Below are 19,171 nucleotides of genomic sequence, written 5' to 3'. Positions count from 1 at the left end.
CATTGGGACGGCTGTCTAACATGGGAGGGAAGAAGAGTAGTGACTACCTTGGGTGCTGGTGGTTAGGGGTTGGGGACCTGAGCACAGGGGACTGCAATTTTGCCAACAAGCTGTCCATACTTACCGGAGGTCCAGGAGGTCCCTCTGGCCCTGGTGGCCCAGGAACCTGGAAGCCAAAGGGGAGCCCAGTTACACACCAGGTGGTCCTCCCTCCTGACACAGCCCAGGGTCTGCTGAGGACTAAGGCCATAGGAGGACAGGGCTGCTCACTGGAGGTCAGCTCAGCACACAGTCTCCCAAAAGAAGGCCCAGGACAGGTCAGAAACCCATCGCAACCCACTGGCCTGCATGATGTTGCAAAGATTTGCCAGGAAATGGCCCTGAGATATCCATTCTCCCGCATTTTCTTGAAACTCTGGAAAATCTAGTAGAATTATTTTCACGCCCTGTTCATCAGGACTTCAGTGCGCGAACAGCTCTCCTGAAGGGGGCAAGATGCAGCCCCCTCGACCCCTACCCCAGGCCCAGCCCCTCTGGGGCGAGGCATGAGATCCTTGGCTCACCCCAGTCTCCACCACCCCCTATTGTCTTTAACTCAGACATCTTGCATTCATTTGTGGGGGGTCTGATTCCCGCAGGCATTTGAGTTTGAGGTCCTTTGCTTAGAGGAGCAGAGACTGCTTATCAGGCATGGGGGGGAAGGCTGGGATGTTTCTGAAGGATAATCCGAGGACTGTGGATCCCGTTTCCCTCAAGGGCAGGTTTCAGTGGAAGAGGTCTTGGCTGCGTGGTGAAGGTGGAGGAGCCCAGGCTACCTCCTTCTCTACAGAGATGGTGCCCACTGCGGAGTCTGTCTCTGATGAAACTGGACACCCGCTATCTAGGGTCAGCCACTGCCTGTCCCTTTCTGAGCTGGACACTCCACCCCTGATTAAGGTTCTCCTCAGGTGCCTCACCTCTGCCAGGGATAGAATCACTAGACTCTGGCCAGGTTGAAGACCTCTCTGCCAGGCCACGCTGCACTGGGTACACAGGAAGACCCCTCATGTCCCTTGGACCTGGGGGCTTTCCATTCAGCTTCCTCCCAGTCTCCTTGTCGGGAATACAATCTTTGGAAATTACTTTTAAAAAGTTTACTTTGTTTTCTTATTATAAATAATACGTACACAGATCTGATTATGGTAGTGCTATACAATCTGCAATGGATTAAACTTCAAAGAATTTTACCTGTACAATTATTTTAAAAACGAAACTTTAAAAGTAGCACCAACTCATTAAAATATGTTATGAATTTAAGAGAATTGAAAGAAAGAAAACAAAAAAAAAATCATTGGTTTACCTAGCTGAGAAGCACTGCTAATATTTTAAAAATCTCCTTACACGTTTTTGTTGAATAATATGTAGTTGAATATATGAATGTACTTGTGATGACATATAAACAGATAAATATAATTGGGTTTTCTGCTTCTTTCTACTTAACATGGAATCCATTTCTCCTGAGTGGAATGGAAACGAGTTAGCATAAGTTATTCAATCCTTTTCTTCTTGTTAGAAACATGGGCTGTTTTTAATTTTTACTTTAAGTTCTTCTGGGAAGGATGTTTTTGTGTGTATAAGGCCCTTTCTGGATTTAGGATTGTTTCGTTATCCATTTCTAAGTAAGTAACACACATGGGATTACACAGTCAGGTCTGTTTCACTAAATCCAGGTGGGGCTGTGATACTAAAGGGTGATGGGAGCTGGGTGTGGTGGCACACGCCTGTCATCCCAGCAGCTCGGGAGGCTGAGGCAGGAGGATCATGAGTTCAAAGCCAGCCTCAGCAATTTAGCAAGGCACTAAGCAACTCAGTGAGACCCTGTGTCTAAATAAAATACAAAATAGGGCTGGGGATGGGGCTCAGTGGTTAAGGGCCCTTGGGTTCAATCCCTGGTACCAAAAGAAAAAAAAAGAAAAAAGAAAAAGTGTCAGGGTGAGGGAACCTCACAGGGGAGTGAGGAAGAGGCTTGGTGGCCTGTCCCTTTGCTCTGAGGGGGTTTCTGGATTGTCCAGGTCTTCCCACCACGTGTGGACTCTCCCTCGCAAACCTAGACCTCTGTGGCTTTCCCTTGCGTCTACACAGGTGCCCACTTTTCTCCCATCTCCTGACACCTGGCCTCTGCCCTGCTCCCCCTCCCTTGGGGTTCTTCCCTTCACTATCTCACAGAACCTTGCCTCTCTCTGGAAAGTCTTCCTCTAAAGCTTTGAGGTGAACTCCTACAAAGTCGTCAAGACCCAACCTGAGATGCTCGCCCGGTGATGAGTGGCCGTCACTGGGGCCTGTGGGCTGCCTGAGGAGCAGGTCTGTCTATTTTCCTGTCTGTAGATTCTATGGCAGGACAGAAACCCGGCAGGTGCTCTGGGAACCCTGGAGAGATGCTGCTGGAGGACAGCCAAGCTCAGAGGCTCAGCGCCCAGCAGGGTGCTGCTCAGGAGGCCCAGGCTGTGCTTTGCTTTCACCCTTCTCCTGTCAATCAGCTGCAGGTTTCACCCTGGAGCACAGAGATGCTGGGCACCCTGGAGAGTCTGTCTTTCTGATGAGACCTCCATCAAATCATTGCCCAAGTCACTAAAGGAAGAGCAGGTGTGACCTACCTCTGCTCCTGGGTCACCCTTCTCTCCAGCTTCTCCTTTCTCTCCCTGTGGGCACAAGACACCAGGACGTGAGTGCCAGCACCAGTGTGAGTGCACAGGCATGACCCCGCATCTATGACCAACTGGACCTGGACTAGGCTGGTCCAGGTGTCAGCACAGAACATCCTGGAGGCTGTGGGAGGGAGACTGCTGGTGGGTGGGTGCTGTGACCAGTGTCTGCAAGGCCCTGAGGCTCTAGAGTGGGGAAGGGACTGCTGTTCTGTGTGGTCCTGCAGTGGACAGACCCTGGGGTGGACCTGTGACTCGTTTGTCAGCCATGGAATTGGGCACATGTCAAGGTGGTGACTGTCACTCCTGAGAGCATGTTACAATTACCATGTACCTGTGATACACAAAAACGTATGACATCTTGAGATTGTGTTGCAAACATGTCTCACACACACACACACACACACACACACACACACACACGTCTCTGCCCTCCTGCACTAGACACTGTAGAGACCCTCTTGTTGATCTTGACCTTGAAGAAGTAAGCTGCTGTACTGTGAACTGCCTACCACAGGGAGGGCCGGGTGGCAGGGGACTGTCCTCCAGGAGCTGAATTCTGCCACCAGCCAGTGAGCTGGGGAGAGGGCCCCTGGCTCCAGCTGAGACCACAGCGGGCTGACACCTTGATCACAGTCTTGTGAGACCCAGGAGAGACCCACAGCAGCTGTGACAGTGAATGTGCGTAGTTTTAAGTTGCTAAACTTGTGGTGATTTGTTTTGCAGCCATAGGAAATGAACAGCGCCCCACCCCGGAGAGGATGTGCTGGGGGACATCTGCCTCTAAGGCTCTTTCCACCCCAAGAAGGAAAGTCCAGGTCCAAGGTGCTACACCTTAGGACTAGGTTGGCCCTAAAGGCAGAGGTCACCGTGCTGTGTGCTGAGGAGACTAGAACCCTGTGTGCACTCAAATCCAGTAGCTGCTGGTCAAGAGGACCCCCTAGGCTGGGTGGGCGGGCTCGGGGCTACTGTAGCTTTGTCACGGTGCCAGGCACCCTAGGCTGGTGGCTCATGTGGCTTCAACGGCAGCAGTCTGCCAACACCCCAGGACCCCGCCCTCTGGCCTTACTGTAAATCCCGGGAGCCCGATGGGGCCAGGCAATCCTGTCGCTCCAGGCCTCCCTTGGCCACCGGGTTCTCCTTTCTCCCCAGTTGGGCCGTCTAGACCCTACAGATTGACAAAGGTCTCTGTTAGTGAAGCTCAGGGTGGTGATGCCGAGCACCTGTGGCCATCTAGGGCACACATCATGGCTCCATTCCTCCAAGGCGAGTGTCTAGGAGGGCACCCACTTCACAGATCAAGTCAGCAGCCTTGCTGGAGGGGACAAGGACTCCCGCATGCAACCTCCGTGGGAATGGGGCTCTGCCTGCCTTCCAAAGAGGCAGTTTAGTGCCCAGGACTCTCTCTTTTCCAGAGACCCATGAGGTGTCCAGGGAAGAAAAGTGAGGCTCCGCAAGGCTCAGGGAATTTCCCAAGGACATGGACAATGACAGAACAGGAGTGAGGTTGGCCTGAGTCAGGAAGCTGGTCTTCTTAAGTGAGTGGCATGAAGGCGTCTCAGAGGATCCCCTGCCCTGGATTCCTGCCTCCAGGTTTCCAGCTCAGCCAGCAGCTGGCATTGGGCAAAGCCAAGGGTGGGCATGCAGGTGTCACGCACAGGGAGGGCCAGCCGGCCTGCCACTCACCGGAGAGCCTGCCGGGCCCGTCTCCCCTTTCTCCCCCTTCTCTCCTGGGCTCCCTGGGGATCCGGTTTCTCCCTTCATTCCTGGAGACCCATCCTTTCCTGGGGGTCCTTGGGGGCCAGGGGGGCCCATGTCTCCTGGTTTGCCTCGAGGTCCCTTTAGAAGACATCAGTAGTGCTTCTTAGGCATATGAGTGGAGAAAAGGGAGGGGGAGGATGGAGCAGAACGGGGGTCCAAGGACTGGAGTTTTGCTCTTGCTTGGAGCTGGCAAAGGGAGCCCCTTAGGCTGGCTCTTAGTGCTCCTTCTGGGGCTGCAGCACCAGCCCTCCTGCCCCCTCTGCCCCTCCTGCATCCCCTGAGGGCGCACAGCCGGGCCTGTTCCAGAGCCTCGTTTTGCCCTCACCCTGGTCAAGGCCGTTTCAGAGGCTTGTCTGGCTCTGGCTTTTCTTACCTTTTCTCCATCGTGTCCTGGAGGGCCTGGCAGTCCAATCTCCCCCTGTGGCCAGAACAACTGAAGGTGACTTTCAGAGCAGAGGCAATAACAACGTCACTTAGGCACCATTTCCTGGGTACAGGCATCTTTCTCTGCACTTTCCCCCAGAGTGCAAGCCTTTTGATTCTCACTGCAGTCTTGGGAGATATGCGCTTTCGTTGTGTCTTTTACAGATCAGGACCCCAAAGCACACAGTATGCACCCAAGTCTCACAGTCAGTGGGGAAGGGAACCGGGATCCGGGTCAGGGCATCCTGGCTCCATGGTCTGAGTTTTAGCTGCAACCTTGCACTGCTGTCTTTGAGAACCCTGGGCATCCCTGCCCCTCTGAACCAGCCCTCCTGGCCCCGCTGCCCATGGCTCCCTGCATCTTCACCCACCCACTTCTTTAGGTCAGGGAGGAGGAGGAGGTGAGGAAGGTGTGATAAGGGGATGTAGGTGTCTCAGAGAGGGAGGGTGTGAATTCTGCCTGATGGGCCAGGCCGGGGAGGCTTCAAGGAGGAGGTGGCTTTTGAGTTGGTCTGGGAAGATGAGAAGCCTTTGAAAGTTAGGGAAGAGGGGAAGGGATCGCTGGGCAGAGGACAGAGGGACAGTCCTTCTAAGACAAAGCATGGGGTGGGTGGGAGAAGGATGGGAGGATAAAGGAAAGCAAAGGCAGTGAGGGATGGAGGGGTGAGTGGGGAGGGGCTCAAATGCCACCTTCCCTAAGGGTGGCTCGGGGTCCCAGCTGTGGGTCTGCTGGAGCAGGGTGTCTGCCTGCGAGGACCCCCACGACAGACAGCCAGGGAGGAATGATGGAGCCCAGGGTTGAGAGGAGCCACACGGCCGTGACAGTGGCAGGGCCACGGTGCCCTGGAGCATGGGAGGAAGTACAGGCCAGAGAATCCTGGGAAGGTGGGGGCCACAGGACGAGGGGTGGCCCTGAGGTCCCTTGCTCAGGGAGGCAGTGTCCTTGCAGGGTCTTTGTCCCCTTGTCAAGGTAGTTTTACCTTCTGGCCTGGGGTCCCTGGAGCTCCGGGGGGGCCTATTTGCCCAGGTAGACCAGGAGGCCCCTAGGAGAGAAAGGAAAGGCATGTGGAAGAGGTTTCCAACCAGGAGGGTGGCCCACCACCAGAGGGCTGAGGTAGAGGCTGGCCTTCAGGGATCAGTCATTTTCAAACGTCTTTGTTAGTAGAAAAAACTTTTTTGGGGGGTGGGGGGAACATAGGGAGTCCCCAGTGCAAACCGATAAGCACAGGTGTATCTGGATTGAAGTTGGTGGGGGGGGACACACAGCCAAGGCCAATAGCTTTTCCCTTAAGGCCCTTCCCACTGGGGCTCCAAAAAGATAAATTTGACTTTCCCAACCATGACTTAGGTCATCAAGAAACAGCCCAAACACCTGTCCATGAACAGGCGATGCATGGTTTACCATACAGCACACTGCCCAGCTCTCACGAGAGGCTTCCTATAGGGACTGGGGTCATGCATACAAATATTTACATTTGTGAAAGCTCATCAAACTCTATACTTAAAATGGATCTATTTGATATACCTAATCTTATACCTAAGATTGACTTTAAAAGAAAAAAAAATAGTTTGCAGGAAAGTTTTATTTCTATGTTATTTCACATAATATATTTTAAGGTCTCCAAATGAAGTTCCCTGACTCCAGAATCGCATAGTTTATACCGATGTCTGACCCTGGATCGTCATAGAGGTGGTGTTTGGTTCTGAGTTTGTGTCCTCTCTAAGTGAATGGGAAATATGAGGTGAACTGAAATTCCCCTAGCCCGAGGACTTTAGGGTCCTGCCTTCCCTCTCTGCCTGGGGAGTTAAACTTAGTGGTGTCTGTTTTAACTGCAAATATTTACCGAGTAGACACATGGGCAAAACCCAGTGTGGAATTCACTGGTTTCCTGAGAGCAGATAATGAGCTCCATTTCTAGAAAATAAGGACATGTGGAGACTTGCTACAGGTTTTTCAGATAAAAGGAGAAAAAGGAAAGCATCCTCCTGGATCCTGCTCTTTCCACCACTCAGCAGTAAACAGCCCAGTTACACCCAAGTGCACAGCTGCACTGGTGAAGAGCCATCACCGAGGGCAGCCCTGACCCAGGGCTGGGCAGCTCCAGGGGCCCACCTCCAGTCCTGCCCCTGCCCCAGGCACAGCACACCCTCTGACCAGTGGCACCCAGGGACCAAGTGTGCACTTTCTGGAGGCAAGAATTCAAGTTCTTGCTTCTGGACTCTACTTCCATCCCCAGCGAGGGTCAGGAAAGCGAGCGAGCGGAGACTCACCATCAAGGCCAGTGTTCGGATCTCCTAAGAAAAACAACAGGCAGTTAGTTGAAGAGCAAGTCCAGGGCCATCTGCAAGATCCCTTCTGCCCAATCATGGACCCTCACAGGGGCCTCTCCTCCTCTCCTCAACATCTGTAATCTGGACAGAGCGCAGCAGGCATTATACAGGCCCGGGTAGTCTCTCGCCCCTTCACCCTCTCACCCTGATTCTGTAACCACCTGCTGGGGCCCTCCCCTGGTCTTTCCTCCTCTCCCAGAGCCTCAGGCTTACACCATCTCTCCCTTAAGTAGACACAGCACAGCAGAGCCTAGAACTACTCCAGAGAGAGACGGGTGGGGTGATCCTGGGTTTAAAACCCTTTACAACTTAGGACTGGATTCACGCACACACACACATCCCTTTGAAGGAGCGGTTCTCAACCTGGGGTGGGTTATGTCCCCCAGGGGACCTTTGGTCACATCTGGAGACATATTTGGGGGTGACAACTGAGGGTGGGGTGCTCACAGCAGTGAGTGGGTAGAGATGCTGCTCAACATCCCACAATGCACCGGGCGGGCAGCCTCCGCACCCACCACAATGATGGTCCAGCCCCAGCGTCCACGGCGCCAAGGCAGAGACACCTGCTTTAAAAGGTGGGGAGCGTATGAACTTGAAATAGGGTAAAATTGACACACAAAGGAGACATGCTCCAGGAAGACAGAATGTACCCCGTGAAAGGGGAGTTAGGTGCCAGAGCCCTGGAGGGGCAGCACCCTGTGGGTGCTGGGATGTTTCCAATGAGTTCTCAGCTGCCCAGAGCCAGGTAACTGGCCAGCTGGGCTCAGACAGAGAGCCAGGCCACCTGATGCCACAAACAATGGGGCCATGTGCTTGGAGGCTGCTCAGCGGGAGGCCAGGGGAGAGGCCGCGGGAGTGACTCTTTCCTGCAAGCCCTGTCCACGGCCTGGCTGCAGGGCCTCAAGGCAGCTGTGTGAGGGTCAGGGCCGAGGTCCACGAGGACTTCCAGGGCTCGGCTCTGGGCTGTGGTCCACCCACCTGGAGAGCCTCGTTGAGGTTTCCGTTGTAGTCCACCATCTCTCCCTTCCCTGGTTCGCCCTTGGAGCCCTACAAGGCAGATGAGATCTCAACTAGGGCCTGGGCCGGGAGGGCCTGAGGGCCCACTGTCCACACTGGCCACATCGAGCCACTGGGGCGGACTGTCAGGGTTGCAGAGGAGGCTAGGTACTATGGCAAAGGAAGCAGCCTCCGTTTGAGTACTGGGGACTAAACAGGTCTGGAGGAGTGTGAGCCCAATCACAGTGGCCATCTGACCTCCCACCTGGGACCGCACCCTCTTCCCTTCCTCCCCTTCAAGAGCTCAGGTCAAGTGGCTCCCCACTGACTCCAGGTGAGAGGTGATGTACCTTGGGGCCAGCTGGTCCCTGTTCTCCAGCGGCTCCGGGCTGCCCCTGTTGTATGACAAAATGAGTGAAATGGGCTGAGAAAGTTGGGTGCAGGAGAAACCGGGTCCCCACTTAGGCCCTGTGTTAGGGGCGGCAGAGGGGCTGAGAGGCCAACAAGACTCAGACCTCCCCGCCCATCAAAATGCAGGCTCTGCCCCTTCAGGGAACATCCCCTGGACACCTGCGGCGTCCTCTCTTCCTCCCTGTTCCTCTGGGCTCCTGCTTCTTTCTGTCCTATGTTAGTTGTTAGTGACTCCCCTTTGTTCTTCTGGCCACCTCTCTCTCCTGTCTCCTTGACCTTGGGAGCTACCTCCTTGGGAGCAGGGACCTGGCTCTTCTTTTCTCCCATTTCTGTTCTGTACAGGTAGCAAGGGCTCTGTCACTTGTGGCCCGTTGCCTGGTTCTTTGAGGACCCCTGTGGTTCTTTGCCCACTCTCCTTGTGAAGGTCCCTGCCTACAGGATGACACCTGGGGGCTGGAGAAGGTGTGAGGAGGACACAGGTGCAGGTGCTGGGACACCCGCTTTCCAGAGTGAGGGGTGGACATGGAATGGGTGAAACATGGTGCTAACTGTGTAAAACAAACCCCGGCTCTAGCTTCTCTGGGAGAAAGCTAACATCAAAAATGAAAAAAAAAAATCAAGATAGAGTGTCGAGAAGGCAGGAAGGAACCTTGGCTGGTGGAGCGTGGAGCCGCTGTCACCCTAGGGGAGCTGCCCTCTATCCCCCTCCCTCCAGCCCCCCTGGCATTTGAGTCGTTGTGCACCTGCGGGGGACACACAGCCCTGGAGTAGCTCTAAAAGCACCACGTGATTGCCCTGCTGGACCTGAGGCTTGGAAGCTACCAGTCACTGGGCTCAGTGTTACCCCCAGCCCAGGTGGGCCCTCCCCGGGCCGGCCTTGGCATGAGTGCTGTCTCAGTGGTGGTCCTCTGAGGCCCAAGTTGACCAGAAAGATGGAGGTGGGAGGTCACGGCCAGTCAACCTTGTGCCCCAGGCTCCATGTCAGGGACAACAGGGCTGCTCCCTGAGCGGGGGCTGGCACTGCCAAGCTGTCAGAGGTGGAGCCTCTGTACCTTGTCTCCTTGTCGTCCGGGGGGGCCGGCCTGGCCATCCATACCCGCTTCTCCCTGGGGAGGAAGAGAGACACGGTGTGAGGACAGGAAGAGGGGCTGGGACAGCTGCTCGAGGGGACAGAAGCAGACCTTGCTGCTCCTGTTTGGGGCATCACGGTCTTTGGGCTTCACTAACTGACACCATCCCGATCCCCCTCCTGGGCCCAGCCTGGGCCTCACCTCCCTCTGGAAGCCCTCGGTTCCCTCCCCTCCTCCTCTGAGCTCTGTGCCATTCACCGTGTCCACCTGCCCTCCTCAGCCCTTGGTTGGTACACACAGGCCCAGCAGGGTCACCGCCCCCAACTGGACTGAGGGTCACCATCAGCCCACCTGCAGGGAGTCTGGAGCACTTGGGATGTCACATCTTGGGGAGTCCTGCCTGGGTGACAGAGGGGTGCATGGGGCCCCTGGGCATGTGGGGAGGGGGCTGCAGGAGCCCAGGACAGGGGGTGCAGGGTGGGATGGGAGGAGGCCTGCTCCAAGTGCTTCACTTATTGGACATTTCTCCTGGACCTGGAAAGCAGTAAAGTTTGGGGACCCAGCCTTGTGGCTCTCCCTCCCTCTTGCTTCAAGATGCAGACAGTGGTGGCCAAGTTTGCCCAAGCTCCAGGGGAGATCCAATCTGTGGCAGCCCCTTGCCTGTGACTCATGGGACAGCCCTGGGGACAGTGGGTGAGTAGGGGGCGGGCAGGGATGCCTTCGGCAAAGCTGCTGCTCCAGCCAGTCAGGGAGTATGTGGGGTTTGGCGGGAGACCCTGCCCACCATTCATCTTGCCTGCCTTTGGGGACACTGGGGTCCCCTACATTCTACCTTTGAATCACAGGTTTGCTTCTCCTGCTAGATTGAGAGTGAGCCAAGGGCAGGTTCCCTGCAGCCCCCCTGCTATGCAGGGCCAGCGTGGCAGGCCCGTGGGGGATGTCGATGCACTGAACGAGCACATTGCGTCAGATCATCAGAGATATTGAAGTGGCACCCCCTTTCTCCACAGAAAAGTCTTAACTGGGCTTCTCCAAAAATCTTCACCATGGCTGATTTTAGGACTGTCAACAAGAGTCTCTACAAAAGAGTTCAATGTAGATAAACTTCCTATTTTCCTGTAGCCCTGTTTTACTTGGCCACTGGCCAAGAAGATGCCAGCACTCCAGGTGCTGGACACCCCCTTACTAGATTTTCTCAAACATGTATCCAGTATAGTAGTTTCTAGAAATGTGCAAACAAGGCCTCTGGCCTTGAGCTTCACAGAGATGTCTACATTTTTAAGATAAGTTACAATTGGGCTCCATGGTAACAACTGGCGGGGGGCGGGGGAAAGAAAGGGGAGAAGAATCTCTCCCCTTCTCAGGTGTTGACCTTGAAGGGTTAACTTGCCCAGAACAGTGAAAGAAAAAGCTGCTTTTATGTGAACTTCTGCAGACTGTGAACTTCTGAGCCCCTCCCCTTCCATGCTGGGTATAAAACTCTGAAACTCCCTGAACTCGGGGTTCAGGGGATGGATTGATGACAGCAAAAGCTGTGCCTTCTGAACCTGGCTGCAGCCAAATAAAACTGTTTCTGCTGTCTTCGGTGCCTTGCCTCGTTTGTCCCTACAACAATATGAAGAGCTAGAGAGACTCCCCTTCATTTCCTGTGCTGCAGAAATAATCAGATAACACAGGACACATCAGCTCTGGGAAACCCGGACCTTACTACCGCAGTTTCAGCCAGTGAAAGGTGAGGGAGGGTGGTCCGTATGCAGCTGCCCCCTCCACTCTGCCCTGCCCTCCTCCTCCCCCAGAGCGTGTCTGCACCAGGTGAGGGCTCCTGGCTGTGCTAAGGCCTGAAGCTCTCAGTCCCTGACTCAGTTAACGCGTGGGGGACCATCCATCTGCCCAGGGGGACACTGCTCCTGGAGGGTTGGTCACCTGCTTAGAAGCAGGACCTTGGTCCATACTTTTCTAGAATCTACTGGGAAAAACCAGGAGAAGGCTAAAGAAGGGGAGGCGTCCAGGATGTTAGGCCCGAGGACACGCTGAAGGTAAAGACGGCAGACGACATTGAACTTGACATTGAACTCACCTTTGGCCCTGGGGGCCCAGGGAGCCCTGGGGGGCCGGGCTCGCCCCTGCCTCCTCCAATGGAGTTGCCAGCGTCACCTTTCTCTCCCTGGGGGTGGAAGGTAGGGTTACTTCACCACTCCACTAGCTCCCTCACCTGCTGCTTCCTCCCCTTACAGCCAGAGGACGAGCAGGAGGCCACCCCTCGGGCTCTGCTGAGTGCAGGAGGACACTAGGGGCCCATGGGCTCTAGCTCTGGGCTCCAGATCTCTGGTCTGCTGTGCATTGAAAGTGTGGCCCTGGTCACTGAGGCAGGACAGGATTACAACTGAAACCACAGACCTATCAGCTCCTGCGACTATGGGGTGTTTCTCAAAGTGTGTTCTGTGGAACACTCCTCAGTGGGCTCTTTGTAATGTGAAAAAGGGTCGGTGGCTAACAACATTGAGGAGTGGAGCCTGACGGGAAGCTTTGGCAGCTCTGCTGCGGGTGCTCAGAGCCTCTAGCAGGTGGAGGTGTACCGTGACTTCCCAAGGTGCCCATCTCGTGCACTTCTCCTCAGACACATGTGGCCTTGAGTCTCTTTAAAATGAAATATCCTTAAGAGCTGTGGACTGTGGGCAGGTTTTCCGAGCATGTACAAAGACATCTCTCCTGGGTGCAGTGGTGAACACCTGTAATCCCCAGCAGCTCGGGAGGTTGAGGCAGGAGGATCGTGAGTTCAAAGCCAGCCTCAGCAACTTAGCAAGGCCCTGGCATCTCAGTGAGACCCCGTCTCTAAAAAGGGCTGGGGATGTGGCTCAAGGGTCAAGCTGTGCTCATACGTAAACACAAACTGGGTGCCCTGGGGCCACAATGTGGTCAGATGGCCCTGGTACCAAAAGAAGGAGGAGGAGGAAAAAAGAAATCTCCTCAGGTTATAGCTACCTAGATTTTTGTATTGGGGCAGATTTTTGGTACACCAGAGCCTATCTGTGGCCCCTTCTCCCCGATTTGGTAGAGGGACACCTCTAATGTGAGGCCCCAGGAAATGTGTGGGACCAGGAAGGACCAGGGGCCTTGCAGGGAGCCCACCGTTCAGAGCTGGCACACACCTACCTTCTGTCCCAGAAGACCAGGGAGCCCAGAGGAGCCGGCTGCCCCCTTCTCGCCCTGCGGGGAGACAGTACAGGGTGGGAAGTGTCTTGGGCCTTGCTCTCCTCGCTCCTACCTGGCCCTCCTTGGGCTGATCTCTCAAGGGCTCCACTTCCAGGTCCCATTTGGATTGGCTCCTTCACTGGGCCACTTCCCACTAGGAGTGACACTGGCCACACACATAACAAAGGCCAGCAGCCTTTAGACCCTTCTGGGGAGAGCGGGAAGTCTGGAGACCCACAGCTTGGGGGACCCCTTCTTTCCTGAATCTGCTGTGCCCTTTTCCATGTCCCCATCATCTGTCCCTTAGAGTTTCCCTCCTGACCCTTCTGCCCACCTCCTCCTACCTCTAGGAAGACAAACCCATCTCACTGAAACCTTCTTTTCGAAGGAATATTTTGAGAAGTTTGTGTCCTGTTGTGGGTCACATTATCTCCCTCCAAGCTCCCTTGTTGAAGTTCTAGTCCCCAGTGCCTCACAGTGTGACCTTATTTGGAACCAGGGTCATTGCAGATGTAATTGGTTTTGATGAGGTCGTACTGGGCTAGGGTGGGCCCCTAATCCAGTGTGCTAGGGGCCTGCAGACACACACCTAGGGAGAAAGCCCTGTGAGGTGGAGGCCGAGGTGGGGCGATAGTTCTGCAAACCAGGGGTCACCAAAGATGGCCCCAACTACCAGCAGCTAGGAGAGAGGCACAGGCAGATTCTCCCTCCTAGCACCCAGAAGGAAGCATCCCTGCCAACACCTTGGCTTTGGACTTTGAACCTCTAGAACCTCTAGAACATACTTCTGTTGTTCTATACCCTAGTCTGGGGTACTTGGATACAGCAGGTCTCTCACCACCTTCTCCCTACGACATGAATTAGAAAGGCCCTTAGAGATACTTGAACCCCAGTTTCATTTCACAGAAGCAAGCCAGGGCCCAGCAGGTCACCTGGCTGTGGACAACCTTTGCTGAGCGGGTCCAGCCTGGGTCACCTGCTGCTCCATTTCCTATACACACAATCTTCTCTGCCTTCACTGGGACTACATTACTCATTGCGGGCTGTTGGAACAATCCCGTAGCCTGGGCAGTTTCAACAGCAGAAGTCTGTCTCACATGCCCCAGAAGCTGGAAGGCCTGAGACCAGGGTGCTGCCTGGCTGAGTCGGGTGAGGCCTGCTCACTGGCTAATGGCTGCCTTCTTATTGTGTCCTTACAGGGCAGAGAGAGAGAAAGATCTCTCTTCCCCTTACAGGGCCACCCCTTGGATTAGGAGACCACGCTTATGACTTAGTTTGCCCTTAATTATCTCCTGTTCCCTAGTACAGTCATCCTGGTGTCAGGGTTTGGACCTAGAATCTTGGGGACACAATTTAGTCCACAGCAGTATCCGAGGTCAAGTACGCATCCCAGCAGTGTGACATGAGAAATTCCTGTCTAAACAGAGCTGAGGGACAGCGGTGCTCAAATGTAGCACAAACTGGGTGCTCTGGGAGCAAAATTTGGTCAGATATCTCAAAGAACTTTCTAGCTGGAGCCACAAAAGATGCCACATTAAGGCTCTCGATGTCACCCCCTGTCTGTGTGCCCTTGTATAGAGGCTGAGTGGTAAATGGCCGGGAGCTGCCCAAGGAGGGCCAGGTGGTGCCCTGTGATGGGAGGGAGGTGAGTCCTGTCCTGCTGGGCTGGTCTCCGTTGTGCCTTGACCAGAATGGGCCATGTCTAAAGGGGAAGGATGTGGGTCCAGCCTAGGAGATCCTCCAGGAACAGGACCGGGACACAGGCTCTCCTGCCTGCTGGGCTTCTGTTGGGGAGCTGAGGGCTTCCAAGAGGGGCTGTGTGTTCTCAAGTGTGAGTTTCTGCAGCTCTGCTGGGCCACCTGCCAGTCCCCTCTTCCTGGGACACGTGACCTGCAGCAAGTTGCAGGGAACATCAGCCACAGGGACACAACAGGGGCCAGTGAGGCCAGGTGAGGGGCTCAAGCTCAAGACACCATCTATTACCCACTGCCCCCTCTTTCTGGGTAAACCTGGGGGCCCCAGGTTCCCCTGCTGCTCCTGGGTCCCCTTTTTATAAGATATTGATAAGCAAAGGGAGGGGAGTGGTTGGCAGTGATCAAAGACTAGCGCTCCCAGGAGACTGGTCCCCTAAACTTCTCCTCTTAAATGAAGGGGTGCTCTTGTCTAAAAGAAGTTTTGAAAGTGCTGCATAAGATATTTTTTTCTTTTTGGACTTTCCAATGCTCATTTAGCATTTTAAAGGTAGTGAGAGGGCCTGAAATACAGAAATCAGTGTGATACTTTTAACCCCACGTTTCTCAAACCATGGAGGAAAAAAAAAAAATCCATGCGACATCTCTTCTTGTCCTAGACGACAAAGAAAGAGCCCTGCAAGTGCAGAGGACAACCGTGGCACGCATACAGACCAGGATCTGGGGAAGAGGAGGGCATTGGCAGGGTGCTCCTGACAAGAGGACCCTTCTCTGCTTGGAAGAGCCCTGGGCTGTCCTCAGGGGGCCAAGAGCAAACCACAGCAGCTCCTCCCACCACCCCACCACCCCACCACCGCTCCATGCTGCCCGGAACGGTCCCTCTGCTTCAGTACCTTGGCTCCTGGGGTCCCTGGCTCACCCTGTGTGGAAAAAAAAAAAAGGCAGAAATAGGTAAAGAAAGGAGAGGGAGAGAGAGAGAGAGAGAGAGAGAGAGAGAGAGAGAGAGAGAGAGAACTAAGGCTAAGGTACTGTGGGTATGTGGGGGTGTCAGTGGGACATGGGGCCACTCCAGGCTTTCCTCTGCTCCGGCAGGCAGCCCCAGGCTATGGGAGACCTCCTGGGCTGTGGGTCCCTAGAGGGTCCTACCCTTCCCCCAGGTGAGGGGGTGGCACATGTGAGCCTGAGCAGGGAACCCAAAGGAAGGAGAGGAAGGCATGACTTTTGGTTTGGACACAGCGCCCCCTTTAGGTAGTCCTGTGCAATGTCGTCCAAGGTGCCTCTTCTTGCCGACTGAATGGGTGCTTAGGGTGGGGGTTCAGGAGAATCACTCCTGCTATCCTCTCTGAAGCTTCAGAAGCATGGAGCTGCTGAATTTTAGAGCACATGGCAAAGAACTGGCTTCCCTTTGTGCACTGGCAGGTTTGTGAGGGCTGGCAAAGCTTCACTACTTTTTTGCAAGACATCAACATCTGTCTTAAGGTGGTGCATCTGGCATGAATGTTGCTTTGAGGAAAATGTTTCCTGATCCTGTCTGTCCTCTCCTCAGTCCCGCCACCATGCCATGGAGCCCCTGCTGCTGCAGCTGACCTCCCAAGCCAGCTCTCCCAACCTGCCCTGTGTGGAATTTCAGAGTTTACTGACCTTCATTCCTGCCACGGCGATCCCAGGAGCCCCCTGGCAGAAAGAAAAAAATGGTATGAAAGCTTCCTAGGTCAGGGCAGCACGGAGGACGCGCTAGCCTTTTCCGGGGGTGGGGAGGGGGTAAAGGAGGACTGCGCACTTCTGCTGGAGCCCAGCACCCCCGCCCCTGCAGAGTGCCCTGCACGGAGTGGGCACACTGGTCATGAGGCTCAGGCCACCCAGCCTGCCAGGCTTCCACAGGGGCCCTGCAGAGACCATGGGTTGATAGACAGGGCTCCAGGGGGTGTCCCTGAGAGGGAAGAGGGGCTTCACTGGGACATGAAAGAAGGATGAGATGGAGGGGATGGGACTTAGAATGAGGCCCCTGGGGGAGGGGAGAATTGCAGACGACACCAAACCAAGGGACTGGTTTGATCAGGTTGTTAATCTGGAGTGTGGATGTGGGGTCAAGCTCCCCCAGAACTCTCTGGTCCTTTGCCTTCATGGGTTAGGGATGGCTGAGAATGAACCCCACTTTTATATTAATGCAAGATGACGGACCGTAGGTGAACAGGTGACCCAAAGTGCTACTTAGTAAATCCCAGCGGGGAGGGGGGAGGTGATTTTCGAAGGGTCCCTGCTTCTTACTTGGGTCTCAGGCCCACAGCCGGAGCTGAGTCATCTGAGAGTCTCCTTATGACCAGATGTCCCAGGAGGAGACCTGGCCACGTGGGTGGGGGCACTGGTGAGGGATCACTTGTGGGCCAAAATAGAGCCCCACCTGCCCCTACCTGGGGGATAGGCAAGCGCTAAAGGGGAGAGGGTCCAGGGAGGAAGTGTGCACCCAGCAGGGGGCGAGAGGAAGGAGGCCCACAAAGGAGCCTGGCCCTGGGGATTCCCCAGAGTTTGGGAGAGAGGGCTGGGCACCGGGGAGGGGCCTCGGGGACTGCCTGGGGTGTGCGAGGGACTGGTACCTTGGCTCCGTGCTTGCCCGGCATCCCTGGCATACCCCGTTCTCCCTGGAGGAAGAAAGAAGAAAAACAATGAGAAGGGGACCAGACGCCGGGGCCTGTGGCTTGCAGGAAAGTCAGCGAGACCCGCCTGGCTGGAAGCTTGGTACCCGGGCTCTGAGGACCCTGCTGTGGGTGCAGCCACGTGGGCCACTGCCCTTGGCCAAGTGACGTCAACTTGCAGAAGGTCCAGGTTACAGATGGAGTAGGAAGGGCCCCCACAGAGGCCTGCCCAGTGGAATCTGAGTGGGAAGTGACATGCTCAAGATCTACTGCCACCCTGTGACCAGGCAGGGCCTGGAGCATGGCGCAGCCCAGTGGCTGCTAACCAGTGACCACCTTCCCTTCGGCTCCTGTCTGGGAGTTGTTCCCCATTTTTGTCCCAGCAAGCTTCCCAACGTGGCACCTGTCAGCTGGGCCAGGGAGGCCTTGCCTCTCTTCATCTGAGGTCTTTCCCTCCCACATCACCTGGGTCTAATGCTTCCAAGGGCCAGTGGGTCTGGGCCTGGGTGCTGCCCCTCTATCTCTCGGTGTCCTTTCCTGTTTCTGCTCATCCAGAGGCTCCTGCTGAACTGTCACCTGTCTGGGATGTCACGGGTTTGCTCTGCCCCTCTTGATCTTCAACCTCTTTGTCTCCCCCTGAAAATTCCAGATCCATGGGGGAGGAGTAAGACCAGAAAGAGGGGACACGCCACGAGGAGGTGCGTGGGCCAAGACATAACCTGCCATGTCAGGGGAGGGGGAGGGCCACCCTGTCTCCATGAGCTGAACTCCACAGGATGCCCCAGCAGGACGCTGCAGCCAGGGCCAGGATGTTGTCCAGCAATAGGTGAAGCTCCCAGGCTGCAGTAGCCTCCTCTACCTGAAGTCTATGCCATGGGCCACCAGAGCCCTGACAGACCCTGCTCCTGGGAGCCGTCCTATGGGGTCTGAGTGCTGTGGTCCCTAGACCAGGCTGCAAGCCCCTCCGGCTTCTAAAGGCAGAAGGTCACCTGGTCCCACCTGCCCCCAGCCCCCTAGCTTTCCAGCTGTCCACTCTGCCCATTCTGCCATCTTACGGGACTTGCTGGTCTGGCCCCTCTCCTGGTCATGGCTAGTGTGACTTTCCACTCTTCCTCCACTCGGGAGTCCAGGCAAGCTTCCCACACACAGGCTGGGTCATGAGACTCCCCTACTTCAACACCCACTGCCCAGTACTGACTGTAGGAAAAGGGCCACCTCCGTTCTGGCCTGGTCCCCTGGTCCCCTGGTGTGCATCGGCTCTTATCTGCACTGCTGGAAACACCACCCAGTCTCATGACTCTATGCCTTTCTGCTGTTTCCTCAACTCAAAACCCTGGCCCAACACCGTGGCTCCATGAAGCCCTTTGTGACCCCCGATGGCCCTCATTGGCTCCTCACATCAGCACTTCGCATTTGCCATCTGCACCCAGAGTCACGTGTGCCTGGGATGGCTTCACCTTCATCCTCTTCAGTGCCTGAATTTTTACCTCCCAATGCCAGAGCCCTCCTTCACCCTTCATCCACAGATGGGGGAGGGCAGAGCCGGATTCAGGAGGGGGCCACAGCAGGCCAGCGGGCAGCCAGGTCTGCCCCAGCTGCTAAGTCCCACTTTATGGAAAGAGCAGAGCGAGGCCCAGCTGCCTCCTGCATCCTCCCTGTCCGGCTCTGGGGTCCTCACTTTCCATTCTCCAGCTACAGGGTCTCCAAGTGTCCTTTCTCTCGTGGAGCGATGCTCTTCCCATCTATTGGGTGAGCAACAGCGGCTCAGAGAGGCTGGGGTGATTGCCAGGTTGGTGCAGAGTAGGGCTTTGAACACACGTCTGTTGCCTGTTGAAGCCCAGCTACTTGTTTCCCTTGGCCGCCCCAATGTCAGACACACCGATGCTCCATCTGCCTCCACCAGATCACCGCAGCAAGCTCAAAGCACCAAACACCCTCTGCTGGGTTCCTCTGGTTGGTGATCCCTAGGGTTGGAGGCAGCT

The 19,171-nt window shown here is 55.4% G+C and overlaps 1 protein-coding gene across 1 annotated transcript in view; it reads right to left on the bottom strand.

Moving 5' to 3' along the window:
- Col13a1 (collagen type XIII alpha 1 chain) overlaps nucleotides 1-19,171 on the bottom strand; it is a 144,327-nt gene that overhangs the window by 20,901 nt on the left and 104,255 nt on the right. The window contains exons 19-33 of the mRNA XM_077799106.1: nucleotides 17,151-17,195; nucleotides 16,198-16,230; nucleotides 15,450-15,476; nucleotides 12,827-12,880; nucleotides 11,751-11,837; nucleotides 9,656-9,709; nucleotides 8,543-8,587; nucleotides 8,175-8,243; nucleotides 7,137-7,160; nucleotides 5,846-5,908; nucleotides 4,816-4,860; nucleotides 4,368-4,520; nucleotides 3,751-3,849; nucleotides 2,634-2,678; nucleotides 125-166 (exon numbers count right to left, since the gene is read on the bottom strand). Coding sequence (XP_077655232.1) covers nucleotides 125-166; nucleotides 2,634-2,678; nucleotides 3,751-3,849; nucleotides 4,368-4,520; nucleotides 4,816-4,860; nucleotides 5,846-5,908; nucleotides 7,137-7,160; nucleotides 8,175-8,243; nucleotides 8,543-8,587; nucleotides 9,656-9,709; nucleotides 11,751-11,837; nucleotides 12,827-12,880; nucleotides 15,450-15,476; nucleotides 16,198-16,230; nucleotides 17,151-17,195 — 885 coding nt within the window. The remainder of the gene's footprint in view (nucleotides 1-124; nucleotides 167-2,633; nucleotides 2,679-3,750; nucleotides 3,850-4,367; nucleotides 4,521-4,815; nucleotides 4,861-5,845; nucleotides 5,909-7,136; nucleotides 7,161-8,174; nucleotides 8,244-8,542; nucleotides 8,588-9,655; nucleotides 9,710-11,750; nucleotides 11,838-12,826; nucleotides 12,881-15,449; nucleotides 15,477-16,197; nucleotides 16,231-17,150; nucleotides 17,196-19,171) is intronic.

This window comes from Urocitellus parryii, chromosome 5 (assembly GCF_045843805.1).
Source record: "Urocitellus parryii isolate mUroPar1 chromosome 5, mUroPar1.hap1, whole genome shotgun sequence".
In the NCBI taxonomy this organism is placed as follows: Eukaryota; Metazoa; Chordata; class Mammalia; order Rodentia; family Sciuridae; genus Urocitellus; species Urocitellus parryii.
The sequence above is the reverse complement of the archived record's forward strand: the minus strand, read 5'-3'. Positions and strand labels throughout refer to the sequence as shown.